This window comes from Oncorhynchus gorbuscha, unplaced genomic scaffold, assembly GCF_021184085.1.
Source record: "Oncorhynchus gorbuscha isolate QuinsamMale2020 ecotype Even-year unplaced genomic scaffold, OgorEven_v1.0 Un_scaffold_1224, whole genome shotgun sequence".
Taxonomy (NCBI): domain Eukaryota; kingdom Metazoa; phylum Chordata; class Actinopteri; order Salmoniformes; family Salmonidae; genus Oncorhynchus; species Oncorhynchus gorbuscha.
In genome coordinates this window covers 103290-125973 of record NW_025746064.1, presented here as the reverse complement: position 1 = coordinate 125973, position 22684 = coordinate 103290, and the positions used below count along the sequence as shown (strand labels likewise).

At 41.3% G+C, this 22684-nt stretch overlaps 2 protein-coding genes across 5 annotated transcripts; both read right to left on the bottom strand.

Moving 5' to 3' along the window:
- Window positions 1-800: 800 nt before the first annotated feature.
- On the bottom strand, window positions 801-4586 carry LOC124021815 (zinc finger protein 883-like). Its single transcript, XM_046336941.1, has 2 exons — window positions 4440-4586; window positions 801-2613 (listed from the first exon to the last, which is right to left on the bottom strand). The coding sequence occupies exons 1-2, from the start codon at window positions 4540-4542 to the stop codon at window positions 1262-1264; spliced, it is 1455 nt and encodes a 484-aa protein (XP_046192897.1). The 5' UTR covers window positions 4543-4586; the 3' UTR covers window positions 801-1261.
- LOC124021813 (zinc finger protein OZF-like) lies at window positions 4541-21447 on the bottom strand. 4 transcript variants are annotated; one of them, XM_046336940.1, is made up of 5 exons: window positions 21358-21447; window positions 16749-16997; window positions 12238-12321; window positions 4644-4733; window positions 4541-4596 (listed from the first exon to the last, which is right to left on the bottom strand). In XM_046336940.1, the coding sequence occupies exons 1-5, from the start codon at window positions 21422-21424 to the stop codon at window positions 4583-4585; spliced, it is 504 nt and encodes a 167-aa protein (XP_046192896.1). In that variant the 5' UTR covers window positions 21425-21447; the 3' UTR covers window positions 4541-4582. The 4 variants fall into 4 exon arrangements, with proteins under 4 accessions (XP_046192896.1, XP_046192893.1, XP_046192895.1 ...); XM_046336937.1 differs by lacking the exons at window positions 4541-4596; window positions 4644-4733 and having other exon boundaries at window positions 10774-12321; XM_046336939.1 differs by lacking the exons at window positions 4541-4596; window positions 4644-4733; window positions 21358-21447 and adding an exon at window positions 18020-18082 and having other exon boundaries at window positions 10774-12321.
- Window positions 21448-22684: the final 1237 nt, after the last annotated feature.

Here is a 22684-nt window from a genome sequence, read left to right as displayed (position 1 = left end):
GATGTAAGAAGGGCTTTATAAATACATTTGATTTGATTTGAGAAAAATATATGTTTTTTATGTATTCAGACATCTAATGTGCATTTTTTTTATTTTATTGAACCTTTATTTAAGTGTTCGGTTTCCCGCACAAATGTCAGTATGCATTTTTAAAACGGTGGAAAAGGCAACATATGACAATAACACAACTGATGGCAGTTGCTAACTACTGTAGCTAACTAGCCTCTGTAGCTAGCAAGCAATGCTAAAAGAGATTGCAAATGGGTTAGCATAACTAGCCAAACAAAAACATTTTTGTCCCCTAAATATTAGCTAATTGACTAGTATTCATGAGGCCAGCAAACAAATTCCTCACATACTAGGAATGTATTTCCTCCAACGTTATACTGAAAAGGAGCCTCTCGGTCACAAAACAAGTTTTCTGGAGACTTGTGGGAGTGCTGATGACGTCGCTCACTGTGTGCGCTTTTGGTAGCCGGATTGCACCCAGACTGAGGAGAAATCCACACACAATTGTCGTGACTTTACTTTCATTAATCTGATGACTGTTATGTATCTAAATCAACTGACTCTGTTTGTTACCCGATTAAATTAATCATGTAACAATTAACTCATTATGAATTTTTGGGGCACCACGAGAGCATCTCCCGAATTAAACTCTAAAAAGGTATTTAGCTATCACATCCATAAAACAGTCAACGTATTAATCATAACCTCGTCTCATATCATCATTCTGAACCGTCGTAACCTCCTGCATCTGCAAAAACCCCAGCCTTACTTATGATTCAGTAGTACACAAATTGATTTAAATATTTATTTACTAGCTAACTAAATGATAACACAGGATAAACATACACACTTAATACATGAGAAAAGGTCCCTAGCGGACTGACACAATATAGTGGGGTTTTTTTTACAAAAGGAGAGAGAGAGAAACTACACTTATCATTGATATATTTTAGAAACATTTTAGAAACTATTCTCACAGTAATCAGATACTTTGCAGACGAGAAGAAATCATGAATGTATTTACGTGTGAATGCCTTCGTTCGCTGGCTATCTGTCAGAACCAGACCTTCTTAGGAAGGGTGTGCCGCCTTTCCCGCGGCACGTTTGTAAGGTTCTGATTGTCCAAAAGGGTTTCCTCTAAAATGAGTTCCGGCACCTATTTCAGTCAAAGTCAAGCAATGAGATTAAAATCACCTATTTCAGTCCAAGTAAAGCAATGAAATTAAAATCACTCCATCACCTCATTTTAATCTTAGCTGGTCTGAGAGAACTGATGAGTCTTCTCTCCTTTATGTATACGTTGGTGTGTTTTTAAGTTGCTCTGTTGAGAGAAACTCTTCCCACAGACAGAGCAGTAGTAAGGCTTCTCTCCTGTGTGTATACGTTGGTGTGTGTTTAAATGGTTCTGTTGAGAGAAACTCTTCCCACAGTCAGAGCAGATGTAAGGCTTCTCTCCAGTGTGTGTTCTCAGATGAACTTTTAGATCAAATGATGTTGTGAAGCATTTTCCACAGTCACAGCAGGAGTAAGGCTTCTCTCCTGTGTGTAAACGTTGGTGTTTTTTGAAGCTGCTGTGTTGAGAGAAACTCTTCCCACAGTCAGAACAGATGTAAGGCTTTTCTCCAGTGTGTGTTCTCTGGTGAACTTTTAGATCAGACGATGTTGTGAAGCATTTTCCACAGTCAGAGCAGGAATAAGGCTTCTCTCCTGTGTGTAGACGTTGGTGTTTTTTGAAGCTGCTCTGTTGATAGAAACTCTTCCCACAGTCAGAGCAGACATAAGGCTTTTCTCCAGTGTGTGTTCTTTGATGAACTTTTAGATCATATGATGTTGTGAAGCATTTTCTACAGTCAGAGCAGGAGTATGCCTTCTTTTCTATGTGTATACGTTCATGTGATTTTAAATGGTTCCGTTGAGAGAAACTCTTCCCACAGTCAGAGCAGGAGTATGGCTTCTCTCCGGTATGTATACGTTGGTGTGCTTTTAAGCTACCCTGGTGGGAGAAACTCTTCCTACAGTCAGAGCAGTAGTAAAGCTCAATTCCTGTATGTATACGTTTATGCAATTTTAGGGTACCCAATCGGGAGAAGTTCTTTCCACAGTCAGAGCAGGAGTATGACTTCTCTCCTGTATGTATATGTTGGTGTGCTTTTAAGCTACCCTGGTGGGAGAAAGTCTTCCCACATTCAGAGCAGATGTAAGGCTTCTCTCCAGTGTGTGTTCTCATATGAACTGTTAGCTCAGATGAGGTTGTGAAGCATTTTCCACAGTCAAGGCAGGAGTAAGGCTTCTCTCCTGTGTGTAAACGTTGGTGTTTTTTTAGGTTGGTCTGTTGAGAGAAACTCTTCCCACAGTCGGAGCAGGAGTAAGGTTTCTCTTCTGTGTGCACTCTCTGATGAAATGTCAGAGCCTTTGATGTTGTGAATCTCTCCCCAGAGTCAGTACAGGAATACAGATTCTCTCCTGTGTGGATTTTTAAGTGTATTTTTAGCTTTGATAAACCTGGGGACATCTCCTCACAATGTGGGCAGTGGTGAGACCTCTTAGCTCTGTGATCTTCCTGCTGTTGTTGTCTGGATGCAGGGAATGTCTCAACATGGTCTCCTGTGTGAACAACATCAAAAGAACCAGTCAGTTGGTGTGTTATACAGAACCAGTCAAAAGTTTGGACACACCTACTCATTCAACAGGTTTTCTTTAACTATTTACTACTTTGTAAATTAATTATATAATATATATAATAAAGTGTGCAAAGTTGTCATCAAGGCAAAGGGTGGCTACTTTGAATACAAAATATATTTAGATTTGTTTAACACTATTTTGGTTACTACATGATTCCATACATGTTATTTCATAGTCTTGATGTCTTCACTGTTATTCTACAATGTAGAAAAAAGCAGAAATAAAGAAAAACACTTGAATGAGTAGGTGTTGTCAGGATTCACCTAGGGGTCACCTAGGGGTCATGATTTGGGGCTGTACAAATATTTGATGTATTAGAATATTTGATTATTCTTATGTTATATTAATAGAAGGGCAGGGGTTAAAAGACCACTCCCTCCTTACATTTATAAGGTTTTATACTACGGATTAACAATATATATATTCATTGTAGACGTTTAGTATTGTTCTACAGTTGTATTTTTTATTTTAGTTCTCCCTCTCTCTCTCTTTCTGCCTCATTATAAAGAGGCCCCTCTTAGAAATGTGTGACTTCAGACAGGAGAGTGAAGGAGATAAGACGAGGCAAACATTCCACAATAAATCCGCTTTGGGGCGAGGGGACATGTACTGCTAAGTGTTTAGCTAACAGTTAAAGGACCTGTTTATACAGCTCTGTAGGCATGGTTTTGGTCCCAGGAGTAGAGGATGATGATGTCGGCAGTGACATCATCAGGGCGCGACTCAGGGTGTAATAAAACAACTGGAGGCCTTTTGTTAGACGCAGAACTTACTCTGAAACACGCGTGCTATGTTCCTGGTTTGTCAACGTCTGTCTGCAAATTGCATTAATAAAGATTTTTGAATGATTTAATTAAAGATAATTGTCAAAATGCTAATTTCACCAACGAACCAATGATTGACGAGGAAGGAAGTAAGGAAGGAACCCCAGCGGTGTGTCCAAGCGTTCGACTGGCACTGTACTTATTTTATGAAGCTACATCTGCTTTGCTCTTTGGGGTTTTAGGTTTCTGTCAAGAACTGTGTGTCAACTGCTGATCTACAAAGGGTTTCATAAAATACATGTGACATGTATAAGCGCTGAACAGAAACCCAGCCTCAATCCCCAAAGAGCAATGCAGATGTTGAAGCACAGTGGCCACGAAAAACTCCACAGCAAGCAGGAACCAAGGAAGAAATGTAGAGAGGAACCAGACTCTGAGGGGTGGCCAGTCCTCTTCTGTTTGTACCAGGTGACATATGACTTCATATCAGTAGGCTGTACAATACAGGGGAGTAAAACTATTCTAAAAGCGGGTAACAGTCTGGGTTGGGGTCAATTCCTTTTAAATAACAGTCCATTCAGAAGGTAAACCTAATTCCAATTCAACATTTGGTTCATTTAAAGGCATTGAAGAGAACTGGAATTTCAGTGTATTTCCCAAAATATCTGGAATTGACCAGAACCGTGACAACAGTCTAAGGCAAAAGGAGTGAAAATAATTATCCATTAATCATCCTCCACTCACTATCACAAGGGTTAGTAACTACATAGACTCATTTAATTGAACTTTAAAACACTGTCAGTTTGTCTACTTCACTTCTTTAGTCTACACTCTGATCACTCCAGATAGACCAGGAAGTGGGAAGTCTTGAGTTGTTCAGGGATGTGATGTCAGAATTACAGAATTCAACCTATCAATAGACTGCGTCATAACTTATGGAGGTCTAATTTATGAAGATAACTTATAGATAGAACCAGCTCTTACCATGACTAACAGTTGTCCTAATCTTCTCCTCCTCTTCTTCATCTTTAATGTTGACATTCAGCTCCAGTGTTTGACTGCAGTCTTCCAGCTTCACTGATGCCATCTCTGGATCCTGCAGTGCAAACTGGGCCCCACTGTCACAATCAGGACCCAGTGAGGCTGGGTTTGTCCTCAGGTTTCTCAGTGTGGAAGGAGTTTTGCAGGCTGGGTTTCTACTCAGTGTGGAAGGAGAGAGGCAGGCTGGGTTTGTCCTCACTGTTGATGTTACCGGCCTCAGACTTAATCGGAGTTGGTCTGTAGTAATAAAGACAAACGGAAAACAATCTTGACAGTTCTGGAACTTTCTTTGTCCTCAAAAAATGTATTATAGTTTTGTTGTTGTTCAATCATCTCATTTCAATAGATCAGGTAGATAAACATTGACAACAAAACATTCATTCAAAACATTAGACAGAAAGTTCACACTTTAAATTACACAAAGTAAGAGATAGAGCTAAATGTACAGAATGGTTACCTGGAGGAAAATGAAGGGAGGGTTGTGCTGTTTCCATTTCAGTTAAGGAGAGGGTTTAGTATTGTTTTAATCTAGTCCAGAAGAGGGTCATGTCACTTGTAATTGGTGAAATTTCAATATTTCTCAGTGTTTAAGAATGAGTTGCTTATTAGGCTTTATAAACTGGGTGGTTGGAACCCTGAACGCTGATTGGCTGACAGCCGTGGTATATCACACCATATACCAGGGGGATGACAAAACATTACTTTTTACTCTTCTAATTACGTTACGTGCGTTATAATAGCAATAAGGCACCTCAAGGGTTTGTGGAATATGTCCAATATATCAGGGATAAGGGCTGTATCCAGGCCCTCCACAACAGCCCTTATCCGTGGTATATTGGCCATATAACAAACCCCTCTGACCTTATCGATTAAATAAACCAATGTGTGGCTGATGCCTCCCCTCATCTCTGATTCTCTGCTGGACACAATATCAAGTGGGACTATGGGCTATTTAGTGTGATGCCAATCAAATGATCCATAGCCTATAGAATACCAAGTGCATGCTGGGAGGAAGCACATAGCAAAGTTATACTGTATTTCTAAGACAGTTGCTGGGAGGGTGTAAATACAAATTACACACTACAAAGGTTATACAACTAACCAATGGCTGTGCTTGCATTCAAAACAACACTACCTAACCAATGGCTGTGCTGTGTCATCCTAACCAATGGCTGTGCTGTGTCATCCTAACCAATGGCTGTGCTGTGTCATCCTAACCAATGGCTGTGCTGTGTCATCCTAACCAATGGCTGTGCTGTGTCATCCTAACCAATGGCTGTGCTGTGTCGGGCTATCCTAACCAATGGCTGTGCTGTGTCATCCTAAACCAATGGCTGTGCTGTGTCATCCTAACCAATGGCTGTGCTGTGTCATCCTAACCAATGGCTGTGATGTGTCGGCCTATCCTAACCAATGGCTGTGATGTGTAGGCCTATCCTAACCAATGGCTGTGATGTGTAGGCCTATCCTAACCAATGGCTGTGCTGTGCTGTGTCATCCTAAACCAATGGCTGTGATGTGTAGGCCTATCCTAACCAATGGCTGTGATGTGTCGGCCTATCCTAACCAATGGCTGTGATGTGTCGGCCTATCCTAACCAATGGCTGTGATGTGTAGGCCTATCCTAACCAATGGCTGTGATGTGTCGGCCTATCCTAACCAATGGCTGTGATGTGTCGGCCATCCTAACCAATGGCTGTGATGTGTCGGCCTATCCTAACCAATGGCTGCCTATCCTAACCAATGGCTGTGATGTGTCGGCCTATCCTAACCAATGGCTGTGATGGCTGCCTATCCTAACCAATGCCTATCCTAACCAATGGCTGTGCTGTGTCGGCCTATCCTAACCAATGGCTGTGATGTGTCGGCCTATCCTAACCAATGGCTGTGATGTGTGCTGTGATGTGTATCCTAACCAATGGCCTATCCTAACCAATGGCTGTGATGTGTCGGCCTATCCTAACCAATGGCTGTGATGTGTCGGCCTATCCTAACCAATGGCTGTGCTGTGTCATCCTAACCAATGGCTGTGCTGTGTCATCCTAACCAATGGCTGTGATGTGCCTATCCTAACCAATGGCTGTGATGTGTCGGCCTATCCTAACCAATGGCTGTGATGTGTCGGCCTATCCTAACCAATGGCTGTGATGTGTCGGCCTATCCTAACCAATGGCTGTGCTGTGTCATCCTAACCAATGGCTGTATCCTAACCAATGGCTGTGATGTGTCGGCCTATCCTAACCAATGGCTGTGATGTGTCGGCCTATCCTAACCAATGGCTGTGATGTGTCGGCCTATCCTAACCAATGGCTGTGATGTGTCGGCCTATCCTAACCAATGGCTGTGATGTGTCGGCCTATCCTAACCAATGGTGGCAGTGTGAGGCCTATCCTAACCAATGGCTGTGATGTGTGCCTATCCTAACCAATGGCTGTGTTTCTTCTAACCAATGGCTTTGATTGTTGATTAACCAAAGTTCCCCAAACCAATGGCTGTGATAAACCTAACCAATCTTGCACAGTTGAGGAAGAGAGTGAGGTTTCTTCATATTTTGTTGTTGAGCCTATTCCACCATCTTGTGCTGAGCCTCGGCCTCAACTCCACCCGGCTGTGCAGTGACATGTAGAAATCAGATGAACATGACATTCTGCTTCTAAACAGTAAAACAACCCTGAAAGTGTCTCTCTGGTGCAGCCGCACAGCCTGCAAGTCTATTGACTCAGACCGAGAGGCGCCGCCATTTTACCAGCTCATAAACATATGGAAATAATCAGAATAATAAACACGTCAAACGAACTCAGAAATCTCAAATCAATTGATTCTTTATGAAATTACATTGACGAAATAATGTAATGAAATAATTCACTCTGACAAACCCTAAGTCGAAACTTAGCTAGCTAAATGTGACTTCTAAAATTATATTTACTCACTCGGTTCAGCACAAAACTAAAACGTCATAAAACCTTTAACAAACGCGATAATACCCTGGCGGATTTGTTACCTCACATTTTACGACATGTTCTTTCGATATTAGAAAGTTTAAACGTGCTATTGCATACCTTTAGTAATACTTCTGAAACGGACACAACCGCTATCGCCTTCAGAGAACAATTGTGGCCGAAGCCTGCCCGGAACTTCCTGTTCCCCGACTATCAAAACGCAACAGGACTTCTTCTTCTTCGGTGGGTTTAATGGTGGTTGGCATTCAATATGTTGCATTAGTTTATTTAGTAAATATTTTTTTAGCTCAGGTGTTGCAAGAAGGCCAATAAGGGTATTATCTTTGAAAAACAAGGGTCTTGAAAAACGGACGTTTCTTTATTTGTTGATCAAGATATAACTGAGGGAGACAAACAAACACTTTTTGGTTGTAATCAAGCTCTGACTTCACTACTTGTTTTGACCAGGGCCCATACTCTGATAGACTTCCTACCTGATTATTTGAATTAAACACACCACTTATTTTGTTCATAAAGCTGTAGGAATTGAATTAAGTGTCTGGTTAAGATCATTTGAAATGCTCAGCCTCCTCTACTTTACTGAGAGAGAGAGAGTATGTTGTCTACCTCACTTGCTTTGGCAATGTTAACACATGTTTCCCATGCCAATAAAGCCCTTGAATTGAATTGAAAGAGAGAGAGAGAGAGAGAGAGAGAGAGAGAGAGAGAGAGAGAGAGAGAGAGAGAGAGAGAGAGAGAGAGAGAGAGAGAGAGAGAGAGAGAGAGAGAGAGAGAGAGAGAGAGAGAGAGAGAGAGAGAGAGAGATCGGGAGGGAGAGACAGGGAGGGAGAGACAGGGAGAGAGAGAGAGAGGAAGAGACAGATGCAGGATACATTTGATTGAATTTGCACCTCCTCCTCCTCCTCGTCCCCTGTTCTGTGGAGCCCTCCTACTCCTCCTCCTCGTCCCCTGTTCTGTGGCCTCTCCCCATATGAAATCTGTAATTACAACTAATATATTCATGCTCAGGATTCATTGAGGATGTCTATCATATACTGGGTAGATTAATTATGCTTCAAGGTTGGATCTGGATAGGAGGAACACAGAAAGTATCTGAAAATCACTGTGTTGAACTCAATGCACAACGTTTGACCTGGGCCCTATGCACTCTATAGGGAACCCCTACAGCTACAGCCACACACGTCAGTACAGGCCTGAGTACAGTTTGAACAGCCCGTTGTCATAGCAGCCATGCCATCAGTAGGTCAAGAACTCACTGTTAAATCCATTATTAAAAAATATTAAGAAATGGAAAGAATATGGCACAAGCGCTACTTCTGACTAAAGAAGGCCGTCCACCAAAACTCAGTGACCTGGTAAGGAAGGTATTAGACCAAGGAGCAACCAAGAGGCCAATGGTAACTGTGAAGGAGCTGGAGATCCACAGCTGAGACGGGAGAAACCGGCCATGGGGCAACTACCACCTGTACAGTCCACAAAGCTGGGCTTTATGGAAGCCATTGCTGAAAAAAGGCAAGACCTGAATCCAATTGAGAATCTGTGGCCTTTGAAATTGCAGTTGACTAATGTTCCCCATCCAACTTGAAAGCACTTAAGTAATTTTCCCAAGAAGAAATTGGCAAAAATGTCAGGATTCAGATATGCAAAGTTCTTAAAGACTTACCCAGAAAGACTCGCAGCTGTAATTACTGCCAACGGTGCTTCTACTGCCAACGGTGCTTCTACTAAGTATTGACTTGGGGGTGAATACTTTAAAAAAACAGCCCCAGACCATTATTCCCCCTCCACCAAACTTTACAGTTGGCACTATGCATTCGGGCAGGTAGCGTTCTCCTAGCATCTGCCATAACCCAGATTCGTCCGTCGGACTGCCAGATGGTAAGGCGTGATTTATCATTCCAGAGAATGCGTTTTCACTGCTCCAGAGTCCAATGGCGGCGAGCTTACCACCACTCCAGCCGAAGGCTTAGCATTGAGCATGGTGATCTTAGGCTTGTGTGTGGCTGTTCGGCCATGGAAACCCATTTCATTTCGTGAGTGTTGCAACCGAGGACAGACAATTTTTATGCACTACCACTTTGCGGCTGAGACGTTGTTGCTCGTAGACGTTTCCACTTCACAAGAACAGCACTTACAGTTGACTGGGGCGGCTGAGACGTTGTTGCTCGTAGACGTTTCCACTTCACAAGAACAGCACTTACAGTTGACTGGGGCGGCTGAGACGTTGTTGGACGCAAGAACAGCACTTACAGTTGAGACGTTGTTGCTACAGTTGACTGGGGCGGCTGACGTTTTCCACTTCACAAGAACAGCACTTACAGTTGAATGGGGTTTCCACTTCACAAGAACAGCACTTACAGTTGACTGGGGCGGCTGACGTTGTTGCTCGTAGACGTTTCCACTTCACAAGAACAGCACAGTTGACAGTTGACTTCACAAGAACAGCACTTACAGTTGACTGGGGCGGCTGAGACGTTGTTGCTCGTAGACGTTTCCACTTCACAAGAACAGCACTTACAGTTGACTGGGGCGGCTGAGACGTTGTTGACTGGGGCTCGTTTCCACTTCACAAGAACAGCACTTACAGTTGACTGGGGCGGCTGAGACGTTGTTGCTCGTAGACGTTTCCACTTCACAAGAACAGCACTTACAGTTGACTGGGGCGGCTGAGACGTTGTTGCTCGTAGACGTTTCCACTTCACAAGAACAGCACTTACAGTTGACTGGGGCGGCTGAGACGTTGTTGCTCGTAGACGTTTCCACTTCACAAGAACAGCACTTACAGTTGACTGGGGGCAGCTCTAGCAGGGCAGAAATTTGACAAACTGACTTGTTGGAAAGGTGGCATCCTATGACGGCGCCACTTTGAAAGTCACTGAGCTCTTCAGTAAGGCCATTCTACTGCCAATGTTTGTCTGTGGAGGTTGCATGGCGGTGTGCTCGATTCTATACACCTGTCAGCAACGGCTGTGGCTGAAATAGCCAAATCCACTCATTTGAAGGGGGTGTCCACATACTTTAGTATATATAGTGCAGTTTGCACCTTCGTAAGTATGTCAGGGCTGGACATGAGCTTTTCTTGCCACCTGTCCAAATTATTTTTTACTTGTCCAATAGTTAAAAATACTTCTCTGAAACTGAAAAATTCTGTAGTAGTAAAAAAAAGAAAGAGCTATTGACGGATGCAATTTGATAATTATTGTAATGTTAATAACAGTGTAACAACCCCTGAGTCTCCAACAACATGGAAACTATGGAAACTAACTATGGAAACTAACCATGGAAACTATAACAAACTGAATCCGCAGACCATAAAGTACATCACTGAGTTTATTGACATTTTCCTTTGTGGGGCAGAACCGATGAATTACCGTATAATACGAATAGAATAACAACCTATGACAGACTAATTAAATCTGCTAGACGTGTGGTAACCTCACAATAGCAACATACATAGATAAAGAGATCATCTCTACAACGCAGTGATTAAAATGTCACAGAACACAATGAAGTTAAAGTCCACATGTCAGTGAATAACACACACCAATTTATATTTTATAACAGATCATTTACTTATGAATGATGTATGTTGTGGAAGCTAAATACAAAACAGTACCGACACCTATTTCAGTTCAACTCAAGCAATGAGATGAAAATTGAGTGATGGGAGTGATTTTAATCTTAGCTGGTCTGAGAGAACTGATGAGGCATCTGTCCTTTATGTATACGTTGGTGTGTTTTTAAGTTGCTCTGTTGAGAGAAACTCTTCCCACAGACAGAGCAGGAGTAAGGCTTCTCTCCTTTATGCATACGTTTGTGCGTTTTTAAGTTGCTCTCTTGAGAGAACCTTTTCCCACAGACAGAGCAGGAGTAAGGCTTCTCTCCTGTGTGTATACGTTGATGTGTTTTTAAATGGTTCTGTTGAGAGAAACTCTTCCCACAGTCAGAGCAGATGTAAGGCTTCTCTCCAGTGTGTGTTCTCTGATGAACTTTTAGATCAAATGATGCTGTGAAGCTTTTTCCACAGTCACAGCAGGAGTAAGGCTTCTCTCCTGTGTGTATACATTGGTGTTTTTTTAAGCTACCCTGGTGGGAGAAACTCTTCCTACAGTCGGAGCAGTAGTAACGCTTCTTTCCTGTATGTATACGTTCATGTGATTTTAAAGTATCCAATCGAGAGAAACTCTTCCCACAGTCAGAGCAGTAGTAAGGCTTCTCCCCTGTGTGTATACGTTGGTGTGACTTTAAATGGTTCTGTTGAGAGAAACTCTTCCCACAGTCTGAGCAGGAGAACGGCTTCTCTCCTGCATGTATACGTTGGTGTGCTTTAAAGTTACACAGGTGGGAAAAACTCTTCCTACAGTCAGAGCAGAAGTAAGGCTTCTCTCCTGTGTGTATACGTTGGTGTGACTTTAAATGGTTCTGTTGAGAGAAACTCTTCCCACAGTCTGAGCAGGAGAACGGCTTCTCTCCTGCATGTATACGTTGGTGTGCTTTAAAGTTACACAGGTGGGAAAAACTCTTCCCACAGTCAGAGCAGATATAAGGCTTTTCTCCAGTGTGTGTTCTCTGATGAACTGTTAACTCAGACGATGTTGTGAAGCATTTTCCACAGTACGAGCAGGAGTAAGGCTTCTCTCCAGTGTGCACTCTCTGATGAAGTGTCAGAGCCCTTGATGTTGTGAATCTCTTCCTACAGTCAGTACAGGAATACAGATTGTCTCCTGTGTGTATTTTTAAGTGTACTTTTAGCTTTGATAGAATTGGAAAATTCTCCTCACAATGTGGGCAGTGGTGAGACCTCTTAGCTCTGTGATCTTCCTGATGTTGCTCTCTGGATGTAGAGAATGTCTCAACATGGTCTCCTGTGTGAACAACAACAGAAGAACCAGTCAGTTGGTGTGATATACAGTACCAGTCAAATGTTTGGACACCAACTCCTTCCAGGGTTTTTCTTTATTTTTACTATTTTCTACATTGTAGAATAATACTGAAGACTTCAAAAATATATTTTAGATTTTTCAAAGTAGCCACCCTTTGCCTTGATGAAAGCTTTGCATTCTATCAGCCAGCTTCATGAGGAAGTCACCTGGAATGCATTTCAATTAACAGGTGTGCCTTGTTAAAAGTTCATTTGTGGAATTTCTTTCCTTCTTAATGCATTTGAGCCAATCACCTGTGTTGTGACAAGGTAGGGGTGGGATACAGAAGATAGCCCTATTTGGTAAAATACCATCCATATTGTGACACAAACAGCTCAAATAAGCAAAGATAAATGACAGTCCATTATTACTTTAAAAATGAAGGTCACTCAATACTCAATCATTTCAAGAACTTTGAAAGTCTCTTCAAGTGCAGTCACAAAAATCATCAATTGCTATGATGAAACTGGCTCTCATGAGGACCGCCACAGGAAAGGAAGACCCAGAGTTACCTGTGCTGCAGAAGATAAGTTCATTAGAGTCAAGTGCACCTCAGATTGCAGCCCAAAGAAATGCTTCAGAGTTCAAGTAACAGACATCTCAACATCAACTGTTCAGAGGAGACTGGCGTGAATCAGGCCTTCATGGTCGAATTACTGCGAAGAAACCACTACTAAAGGGCACCAATATGAAGAAGAGACTTGCTTGGGCCAAGAAACACAAGCAATGGACATTAGACCGGTGGAAATCTGTCCTTTTGATTCCAATTCCCATGTCTTTCTGAGACGTGTTGTGGGTGAACGGATGATCTCTGCATGTGTGGATCCCACCGTGAAGCAATGGAGGTGGTGTGGGAGTGCTTTGCTGGTGACACTGTCTGTGATTTATTTAGAATTCAAAGCCACACTTAACCAGCATGGCTACCAGTGTGTCCTAGTAAGAAGACCACTTTGTGCAGCTCACAGCACTATCATCTCCAATGTACATAATATAAGTAAGTCTACCTGATAAGCTTCTCAGTAAAGCATTAAAAACAATCAAGCAACCCATAAAAGTGCTAAAAATAGCCCATAATAATATATGTAACCTATAAAACAAGGTTAATGATATCAATAACTTGCTAGTTACAAATGACATTCATATTTTGACTATCTCTGAAACTCTACTTAGATAATACCTTTGATGATACAGTGGTAGCAATACATGGTTATAACATCTACAGAAAAGACAGAAATGCCAATGGGGGAGGTGTTGCTGTTTATATTCAGAACCACATTCCTGTAAAGCTTAGAGACGATCTCATGTTAAATACTGTTGAAGTAATACGGCTACAGATTCATCTGCCTCCCCTAAAGCCCATTCTGGTGGGAAGCTGCTATAGACCATCAAGTGCTAACCGTCATTATCTGGATAACATGTGAAACATTGACTGGCTCCCATCAACCTGCCCACTCAAAAAAAAAAGCAGCCAACAAGTGCTCATCAAATGTGGGAACTCCTTCAAGACTGCTGGAAAAGCATTCCAGGTGAAGCTAGTTGAGAGAATGCCGAGAGTGTGCAAACTTGTCATCAAGGCAAAGGGTGGCTACTTTGAATAATATAAAATATATTTAGATTTGTTTAACTCTTTATTTTGGTTACTACATGATTCCATGTGTTATTTCATAGTTTGTCTTCATTGTTATTTTACAATGTAGAAAATAGTAAAAAAATAAGAAAAAGCCTTGAATGAGTAGGTTTAATGAGTAGGCTTAATGAGTAGGCTTAATGAGTAGGCTTAATGAGTAGGCTTAATGAGTAGGCTTAATGAGTAGGCTTAATGAGTAGGCTTAATGAGTAGGCTTAATGAGTAGGCTTAATGAGTAGGCTTAATGAGTAGGCTTAATGAGTAGGCTTAATGAGTAGGTTTAATGAGTAGGTTTAATGAGTAGGCTTAATGAGTAGGTTTAATGAGTAGGTTTAATGAGTAGGCTTAATGAGTAGGCTTAATGAGTAGGTTTAATGAGTAGGCTTAATGAGTAGGCTTAATGAGTAGGCTTAATGAGTAGGTTTAATGAGTAGGTTTAATGAGTAGGTTTAATGAGTAGGCTTAATGAGTAGGCTTAATGAAGGTTTAATGAGTAGGTTTAATGAGTAGGCTTAATGAGTAGGTTTAATGAGTAGGCTTAATGAGTAGGCTTAATGAGTAGGCTTAATGAGTAGGCTTAATGAGGCTTAATGAGTAGGTTTAATGAGTAGGTTTAATGAGTAGGTTTAATGAGTAGGTTTAATGAGTAGGTTTAATGAGTAGGTTTAATGAGTAGGTTTAATGAGTAGGTTTAATGAGTAGGTTTAATGAGTAGGTTTAATGAGTAGGTTTAATGAGTAGGTTTAATGAGTAGGTTTAATGAGTAGGTTTAATGAGTAGGTTTAATGAGTAGGTTTAATGAGTAGGTTTAATGAGTAGGTTTAATGAGTAGGTTTAATGAGTAGGTTTAATGAGTAGGTTTAATGAGTAGGTTTAATGAGTAGGTTTAATGAGTAGGTTTTTAATGAGTAGGTTTAATGAGTAGGTTTAATGAGTAGGTTTAATGAGTAGGTTTAATGAGTAGGTTTAATGAGTAGGCTTAATGAGTAGGTTTAATGAGTAGGTTTAATTAATGAGTAGGTTTAATGAGTAGGTTTAATGAGTAGGTTTAATGAGTAGGTTTAATGAGTAGGCTTAATGAGTAGGCTTAATGAGTAGGCTTAATGGCTTAATGAGTAGGCTTAATGAGTAGGTTTAATGAGTAGGTTTAGGTTTAATGAGTAGGTTTAATGAGTAGGTTTAATGAGTAGGCTTAATGAGTAGGCTTAATGAGTAGGTTTAATGAGTAGGTTTAATGAGTAGGCTTAATGAGTAGGTTTAATGGGTAGGCTTAATGGGTAGGCTTAATGGGTAGGCTTAATGAGTAGGCTTAATGAGTAGGTTTAATGAGTAGGCTTAATGAGTAGGCTTAATGAGTAGGTTTAATGAGTAGGTTTAATGAGTAGGTTTAATGAGTAGGCTTAATGAGTAGGCTTAATGAGTAGGCTTAATGAGTAGGCTTAATGAGTAGGTTTAATGAGTAGGTTTAATGAGTAGGGTTAATGAGTAGGTTTAATGAGTAGGCTTAATGAGTAGGTTTAATGAGTAGGCTTAATGAGTAGGCTTAATGAGTAGGCTTAATGAGTAGGTTTAATGAGTAAGTTTAATGAGTAGGCTTAATGAGTAGGTTTGCTAGAATGCAGGAACAGAGGACCATAGGAAGAAACCTAGAAAGGAACCAGACTCTGAGGGGTGGCCAGTCCTCTTCTGTTTGTTACAGGTGACATGTGACTTCATATCAGTAGGCTGTACAATACAGGGGAGTAAAACTATTCTAAAAGTGGGTAACAGTCTGGGTTGGGGTCAATTCCTTTTAAATAACAGTCCATTCAGAAAGTAAACCTGATTCCAAATTCCACCTGCTGCTAATTGAAAAGCATTGAAGAGAATTGGAAGTTCAGTGTATTTCCTGAATGATCTGGAGTTGACACCAACCCTGACACCAACAGTCTAAGGCTAAAGGGCTGAAAATAATTACCCAGAATCCTCCTCCACTCACTATCACAAGGGTTAGTAACTACACAGACTCATTTCATATCATCCTCCACTCACTATCACAAGGGTTAGTAACTACATAGACTAATTTCATAGAACTTTAAAACTCTGGCAGTTCACTACTTCACTTCTTTAGTCTCCTCTCTCCTGGCATTAGACCTCTATAACTTATGGCCCAGTCTAACTTATGACCCAGTCTAACTTATGGCCCAGTCTAACTTATGGCCCAGTCTAACTTATGGCCCAGTCTAACTTATGAGCCAGTCTAACTTATGAGCCAGTCTAACTTATGACCCAGTCTAACTTATGAGCCAGTCTAACTTATGAGCCAGTCTAACTTATGACCCAGTCTAACTTATGAACCAGTCTAACTTATGAACCAGTCTAACTTATGGCCCAGTCTAACGTATGGCCCAGTCTAACGTATGGCCCAGTCTAACGTATGGCCCAGTCTAACTTATGACCCAGTCTAACTTATGAACCAGTCTAACTTATGGCCCAGTCTAACGTATGGCCCAGTCTAACGTATGGCCCAGTCTAACTTATGACCCAGTCTAACTTATGACCCAGTCTAACTTATGAACCAGTCTAACTTATGGCCCAGTCTAACGTATGGCCCAGTCTAACGTATGGCCCAGTCTAACTTATGACCCAGTCTAACTTATGAACCAGTCTAACTTATGGCCCAGTCTAACGTATGGCCCAGTCTAACGTATGGCCCAGTCTAACGTATGGCCCAGTCTAACTTATAGGTAGAACCAGCTCTTACCGTGACTAACAGATGTCCCAATCTTCTCCTCCTCTTCTTCATCTTTAATGTTGACATTCAGCTCCAGTATTTGACTGCAGTCTTCCAGCTTCACTGATGTCATCTCTGGACCCTGCAGTGCAAACTGGGCTCCACTGTCACAATCAGGACCCAGTGACTGTGGGTTTGGATTCAGTGTGGAAGGAGAGAGGCAGGCTGGGTTTGTCCTCACTGTTGATGTTACCGGCCTCAGACTTGATTCAAGTCGTCCTGTAGATATAATGAGAAACGGAAAACAATCTTGACAGTTCTGGTGCTTACTTCATTCTCAAAAGATAGTATATGTTTTGTTGTTCAATTCTCTCATTTCAATAGATCAGGTAGCTAAGCATTGCCAACAAAACATTCATTCAAAACATTAGACAAAATTCACCCTTTAAATAACACAAAAAAGAGATGGATCTAAATGTACAGAATGGTTACCCGGAGGAAAATGAAGGGAGGGTTGTGCTGTTTCCATTTCAGTCAAGGAGAGGGTTGAGTATTGTTTTAAAGAAGAGGGTCATGTCATTTGTAATTGATGACATGTCAATATTTCTCAGTGTTTGACAATTACTTGCTTATTAGGCTTTATAAACTGGGTGGTTTGAGCCCTGAACGCTGATTGGCTACATATCAATGTGTGCCTGATGCCGCCCCTCATCTCTGATTCTCTGCTGGGAGCACAATATCAAGTGTGACTATAGGCCATTTAGTGTGATGTCAATCAAATGATCCATAGTCTATAGGCCATTTAGTGTGATGTCAATCAAATGATCCATAGTCTATAGGCTAAAGCAGGGCTGTCCAACCCTGTTCCTGGAGAGTTACCCTCCTGTAGGTTAACTCCAACCCTGTTCCTGGAGAGATACCCTCCTGTAGGTTTTAACTCCAACCCTGTTCCTGGAGAGATACCCTCCTGTAGGTTTTAACTCCAACCCTGTTCCTGGAGAGTTACCCTCCTGTAGGTTAACTCCAACCCTGTTCCTGGAGAGATACCCTCCTGTAGGTTTTAACTCCAACCCTGTTCCTGGAGAGATACCCTCCTGTAGGTTTTAACTCCAACCCTGTTCCTGGAGAGCTATCCTCCTGTAGGTTAACTCCGACCCTGTTCCTGGAGAGCTACCCTCCTGTAGGTTTTAACTCCAACCCTGTTCCTGGAGAGCTATCCTCCTGTAGGTTAACTCCGACCCTGTTCCTGGAGAGCTACCCTCCTGTAGGTTTTAACTCCAACCCTGTTCCTGGAGAGCTACCTGTTCCTGGAGAGCTACCCTCCTGTAGGTTTTAACTCCAACCCTGTTCCTGGAGAGCTACCCTCCTGTGCTGTGTCGGCTTAACCAATGGCTGTGCTGTGTCATCTTAACCAATGGCTGTGCTGTGTCGGCTTATCCCAACCAATGGCTGTGCTGTGAGGAAGAGAGTGAAAGGTTTCTTCAGATTTTTTGGTTGATTAGGCCAAGTCCTAAAAAATACACACAATCTTGCGCATGGACTAGCACACACTCACCATGCACTCTTTAAATAGCCTACCTCTATGTCAGTGAAGGGCTGTTGAGTTAAAACCCAGACTCCACTTGAGGGATTATGCCATAGGCCTCTATTAGTGAAGATGTCAAAAACAATCGGAAATCGGTATTTTTGGAACCCGACTTGGCCTACTTTTTTTTATACAACTTTATTTAATCTTTATTTCACTAGGCAAGTCCGTTAAGAACACATTCTTATTTTCAATGATGGCCTACCTAGGAACGGTGGGTTAACTGCCTCGTTCAGGGGCAGAACGACAGATTTTCACCTTGTCAGCTCGGGGGATTCAGTCTTGCAACCTTACAGTTAACTAGTCCAACGCTCTAACCACCTGCCTCTTGTTGCACTCCACAAGGAGCCTGCCTGTTACGCGAATGCAGTAAGCCAAGGTAAGTTGCTAGCTAGCATTAAACTTATCTTATAAAAATCAATCAATCATAATCACTAGTTAACTACACATGGTTGATGATATTACTAGTTTATCTAGCGTGTCCTGAGTTGCATATAATCGATGTGGTGCGTATCGTTGCTCCAATATGTATCTAACCATAAACATCAATGCCTTTCTTAAAATCAATACACAGAAGTATATATTTTTAAACCTGCATATTTAGCTAAAAGAAATCCAGGTTAGCAGGCAATATTAACCAGGTGAAATTGTGTCACTTCTCTTGCGTTCATTGCACGCAGAGTCAGGGTATATGCAACAGTTTGGGCCGCCTGGCTCGTTGGGAACTAATTTGCCAGAATTTTATGTAATTATGACATAACATTGAAGGTTGTGCAATGTAACAGGAATATTTAGACTAATGGATCTCACCCCTTAGATAAAATACGGAACGGTTCCATATTAATGACCTAAGGCTCGTATTTCTGTGTGTTATTATGCTATAACTAAGTATATGATTTGATAGAGCAGCAGGCTCGTAAGCATTCATTCAAACAGCACTTTTGTGTGTTTTGCCAGCAGCTCTTCGTTGTGTGTCAAGCATTGCGCTGTTTATGACTTCAAGCCTATCAACTCCCGAGATGAAGCTGGTGTAACTGATGTGAAATGGCTAGCTAGTTAGCGGGGTGCGCGCTAATAGCGTTTCAAACGTCACTCGCTCTGAGACTTGGAGTGGTTGTTTTCCTTGCTCTGCATGGGTAACGCTGCTTCGAGGGTGGCTGTTGTCGATGTGTTCCTGGTTCAAGCCCAGGGAGGAGCGAGGAGAGGGACGGAAGCTATACTGTTACACTGGCAATACTAAAGTGCCTATAAGAACATCCAATAGTCAAAGGTTAATGAAATACAAATGGTATAGAGGGAAATAGTCCTATAATTCCTATATTAACGACAACCTAAAACTTCTTACCTGGGAATATTGAAGACTCGTGTTAAAAGGAACCACCAGCTTTCATATGTTCTCATGTTCTGAGCAAGGAACTTAAACGTTAGCTTTCTTACATGGCACATATTGCACTTTTACTTTCTTCTCCAACACTTTGTTTTTGCATTATTTAAACCAAATTGAACATGTTTCATTATTTACTTGAGGTTAAATTGATTTTATTGATGTATTGTATTAAGTTAAAATAAGTATTGTTGTAATTGTCATTTTTACAAATAATATATTTTTTTAATTAAAAATCGGCAGATTAATCGGTATTGGCTTTTTTTTGGTCCTCCAATAATCAGTATCAGACAGCTTTGAGGGAAATGCTTGTTGGGTTAAAGACACAGAATGAGAGTAGCCAGCAGTTAGAGATTTACATTTCTCTGCTAAAAGACTGGATGGTCAATCCGATATCTGACTGCAGATGCATCCTGCAGATGTTTATACTGGACCTCCCGCCCACCAATCATGTCAGATGGTCTCTGATTTAGTTATTTGCAAACCGGGACAATTTCGTTGCAAACAAGAAACACTGATTTGGCATTGGAGAAATATGGAGAGGAACACATAGGCCTTTCTCCATTCTTAGCCTGTGTGGTATTAAAACACATTAGGCTAATACGTAAAATGACGTAGACTTGTATGAAGTGTTTATAAAATTTATAAGATTAATGGAATGATTTCACCATAAAATAGATGTCAACCCTCACTCTTGTTCACGGTGGTCTGCGACCCCACAGCCTTCTGGCCCGCAGCCCTGAACGCTATCAGAATTCCTTACAGGACGAAGAACAGTTAATAACATTTACATTTAAGTCATTTAGCAGACGCTCTTATCCAGAGCGAAAGTTCATATCTGACGGCTCTGGTCTGTCCAAGAAGTGTTGGTAAACAGGTTCTCTACTATCCACCTTGTTTTAATCATTATTTTGGGCTATAAAGAGAGCGTCTTTTTTTTTCAAGCGTTCGTGGAGGGTTTATGTCTAATATATTTTGCTGACAGGACCGCCTCCATTTTCCTTTCAGATATTTTCTCTATGTAACCCTTATTAAACATGTTCACTCTACGTGCAGATAAGCTATAGCAGACTTTCTAAAATCCACGTTAATGCAAAAACGACTAAATAAACAATTAATACAAGGTTGCAGTTTGAGGCATAACTATGTACTATTTTCCACGATTTCACTCACAACCGATTGTATTTCCCCATTCACACCATAGTAACAATTATAGATAAATATAGAAACAACTGAATGTGTCTGAATATTGTTACAGTGACATGTAGAAATCAGATGAACATGACATTCTGCTTCTAAACAGTAAAACAACCCTGAAAGTGTCTCTCTGGTGCAGCCGCACAGTCTGCAAGTCTATTGACTCAGACCGAGAGGCGCCGCCATTTTACCAGCTCATGTACATTAATATAAAATACATATCAAATCAATTGAATCGTTATGAAATTATATTGACGAAATAATGTACATACATTCACTCTGACAAACCCTAAGTCGAAACTTAGCTAGATAGATAAAAATCTTCATTTACGTTCTTCACTCACTCGGTTCAGCACAAAACTAAAACGTCATAAAACCTTTAACAAACGCGATAATACCCTGGCGGATTTGTTACCTCACATTTTACGACATGTTCTTTTGATATTAGAGGGTTTAAACGTGCTATTGCATACCTTTAGTAATACTTCTGAAACGGACACACACGCTACTGTCTTCTGAGCACAGTTCCGCAGACTTCATTGTGTCTGGAGCTTGCCCGGAACTTCCTGTTTCTCGACTATTAATATATATATAAGTCGGAAGTTTACATACACCTTAGCCAAACAATTCCTAACATTTAATCCTGGTAAAAAAAAATCCCTGTTTTAGGTCAGTTACGATCATCACTTTATTTTTAAGAATGTGAAATGTCAGAATAATAGTAGAGACAATGATTTATTTCAGCTTTTATTTCTTTCATCACATTCCCAGTGGGTCAGAAGTTTACATGCACTCAATTAGTATTTGGTAGCAATGCCTTTAAAATGTTTAACTTGGGTAAAACGTTTCAGGTGGCCTTCCACAAGCTTCCCACAATAAGTTCGGTGAATTTTGGCCCATTCCTCCTGACAGAGTTGGTGTAACTGAGTAAGGTTTTTAGGCCTCCTTGCTCGCACACACTTTTTCAGTTCTGCCCACAAATGTTCTATAGGATTGAGGTCAGGGCTTTGTGATGGCCACTCCAATACCTTGACTTTGTTGTCCTTAAGCCATTTTGCCACAACTTTGGAAGTATGCTTGGGGTCATTGTCCATTTGGAAGACCCATTTGCGACCAAGTTTTAATTTCCTGACTGATGTCTTGGAATGTTGCTTCAATATATCCACATACATTTACTTTCTCATGATGCCATCTATTTTGTGAAGTGCACCAGTCCCTCCTGCAGCAAAGCCCCCCCCCCCCCCACAACATGATGCTGCCACCCCCCGTGCTTTACGGTTGGGATGGTGTTCTTCAGCTTGCAACCCCCTCCCCCTTTTCCCTCCAAACATAACGATGGTCATTATGGCCAAACAGTTCTATTTTGTTTCATCAGACCGGAGGACATTTCTCCAAAAAGTACAATCTTTGTCCCCATTTGCAGTTGCAAACCGTAGTCTGGCTTTTTTATGTCAGTTTTGGAGCAGTGGCTTCTTCCTTGCTGAGTGGCCTTTCAGGTTATGCCGATATAGGACTTGTTTAACTGTGGATATATACTTTTGTACCCGTTTCCTCCAGCATCTTCACAGGGTCCTTTGCTGTTGTTCTGGGATTGATTTGCACTTTTCGCACAAAAGTACATTAATCTCTAGGAGACAGAACGCTGCGTGGTCCCATGGTGTTTATACTTGCGTACTATTGCTTGTACAGATGAACGTGGTACCTTCAGGCGTTTGGAAATTGCTCCCAAGGAGCCAGAAATCTTGCTTGTTTGTAGGTGACCAAATACTTATTTTCCACTATAATTTGCAAATACATTTA

Bases quoted from the DNA above. Each gene is read 5' to 3' on its own strand.
- LOC124021815 (XM_046336941.1), bottom strand. From the start codon at position 4,542: ATGGCATCAGTGAAGCTGGAAGACTGCAGTCAAACACTGGAGCTGAAT. The intron at 2,614-4,439 runs GTAAGAGCTGGT...TTGTTCACACAG, and splicing joins TAGGACAACTGTTAGTCATG to GAGACCATGTTGAGACATTC.
- LOC124021813 (XM_046336937.1), bottom strand. From the start codon at position 21,424: ATGAAGTCTGCGGAACTGTGCTCAGAAGACAGTAGCGTGTGTGTCCGT. The intron at 16,998-21,357 runs GTATGCAATAGC...TTATATCTACAG, and splicing joins TTTCAGAAGTATTACTAAAG to GACGACTTGAATCAAGTCTG. The intron at 12,322-16,748 runs GTAAGAGCTGGT...TTGTTCACACAG, and splicing joins TGGGACATCTGTTAGTCACG to GAGACCATGTTGAGACATTC.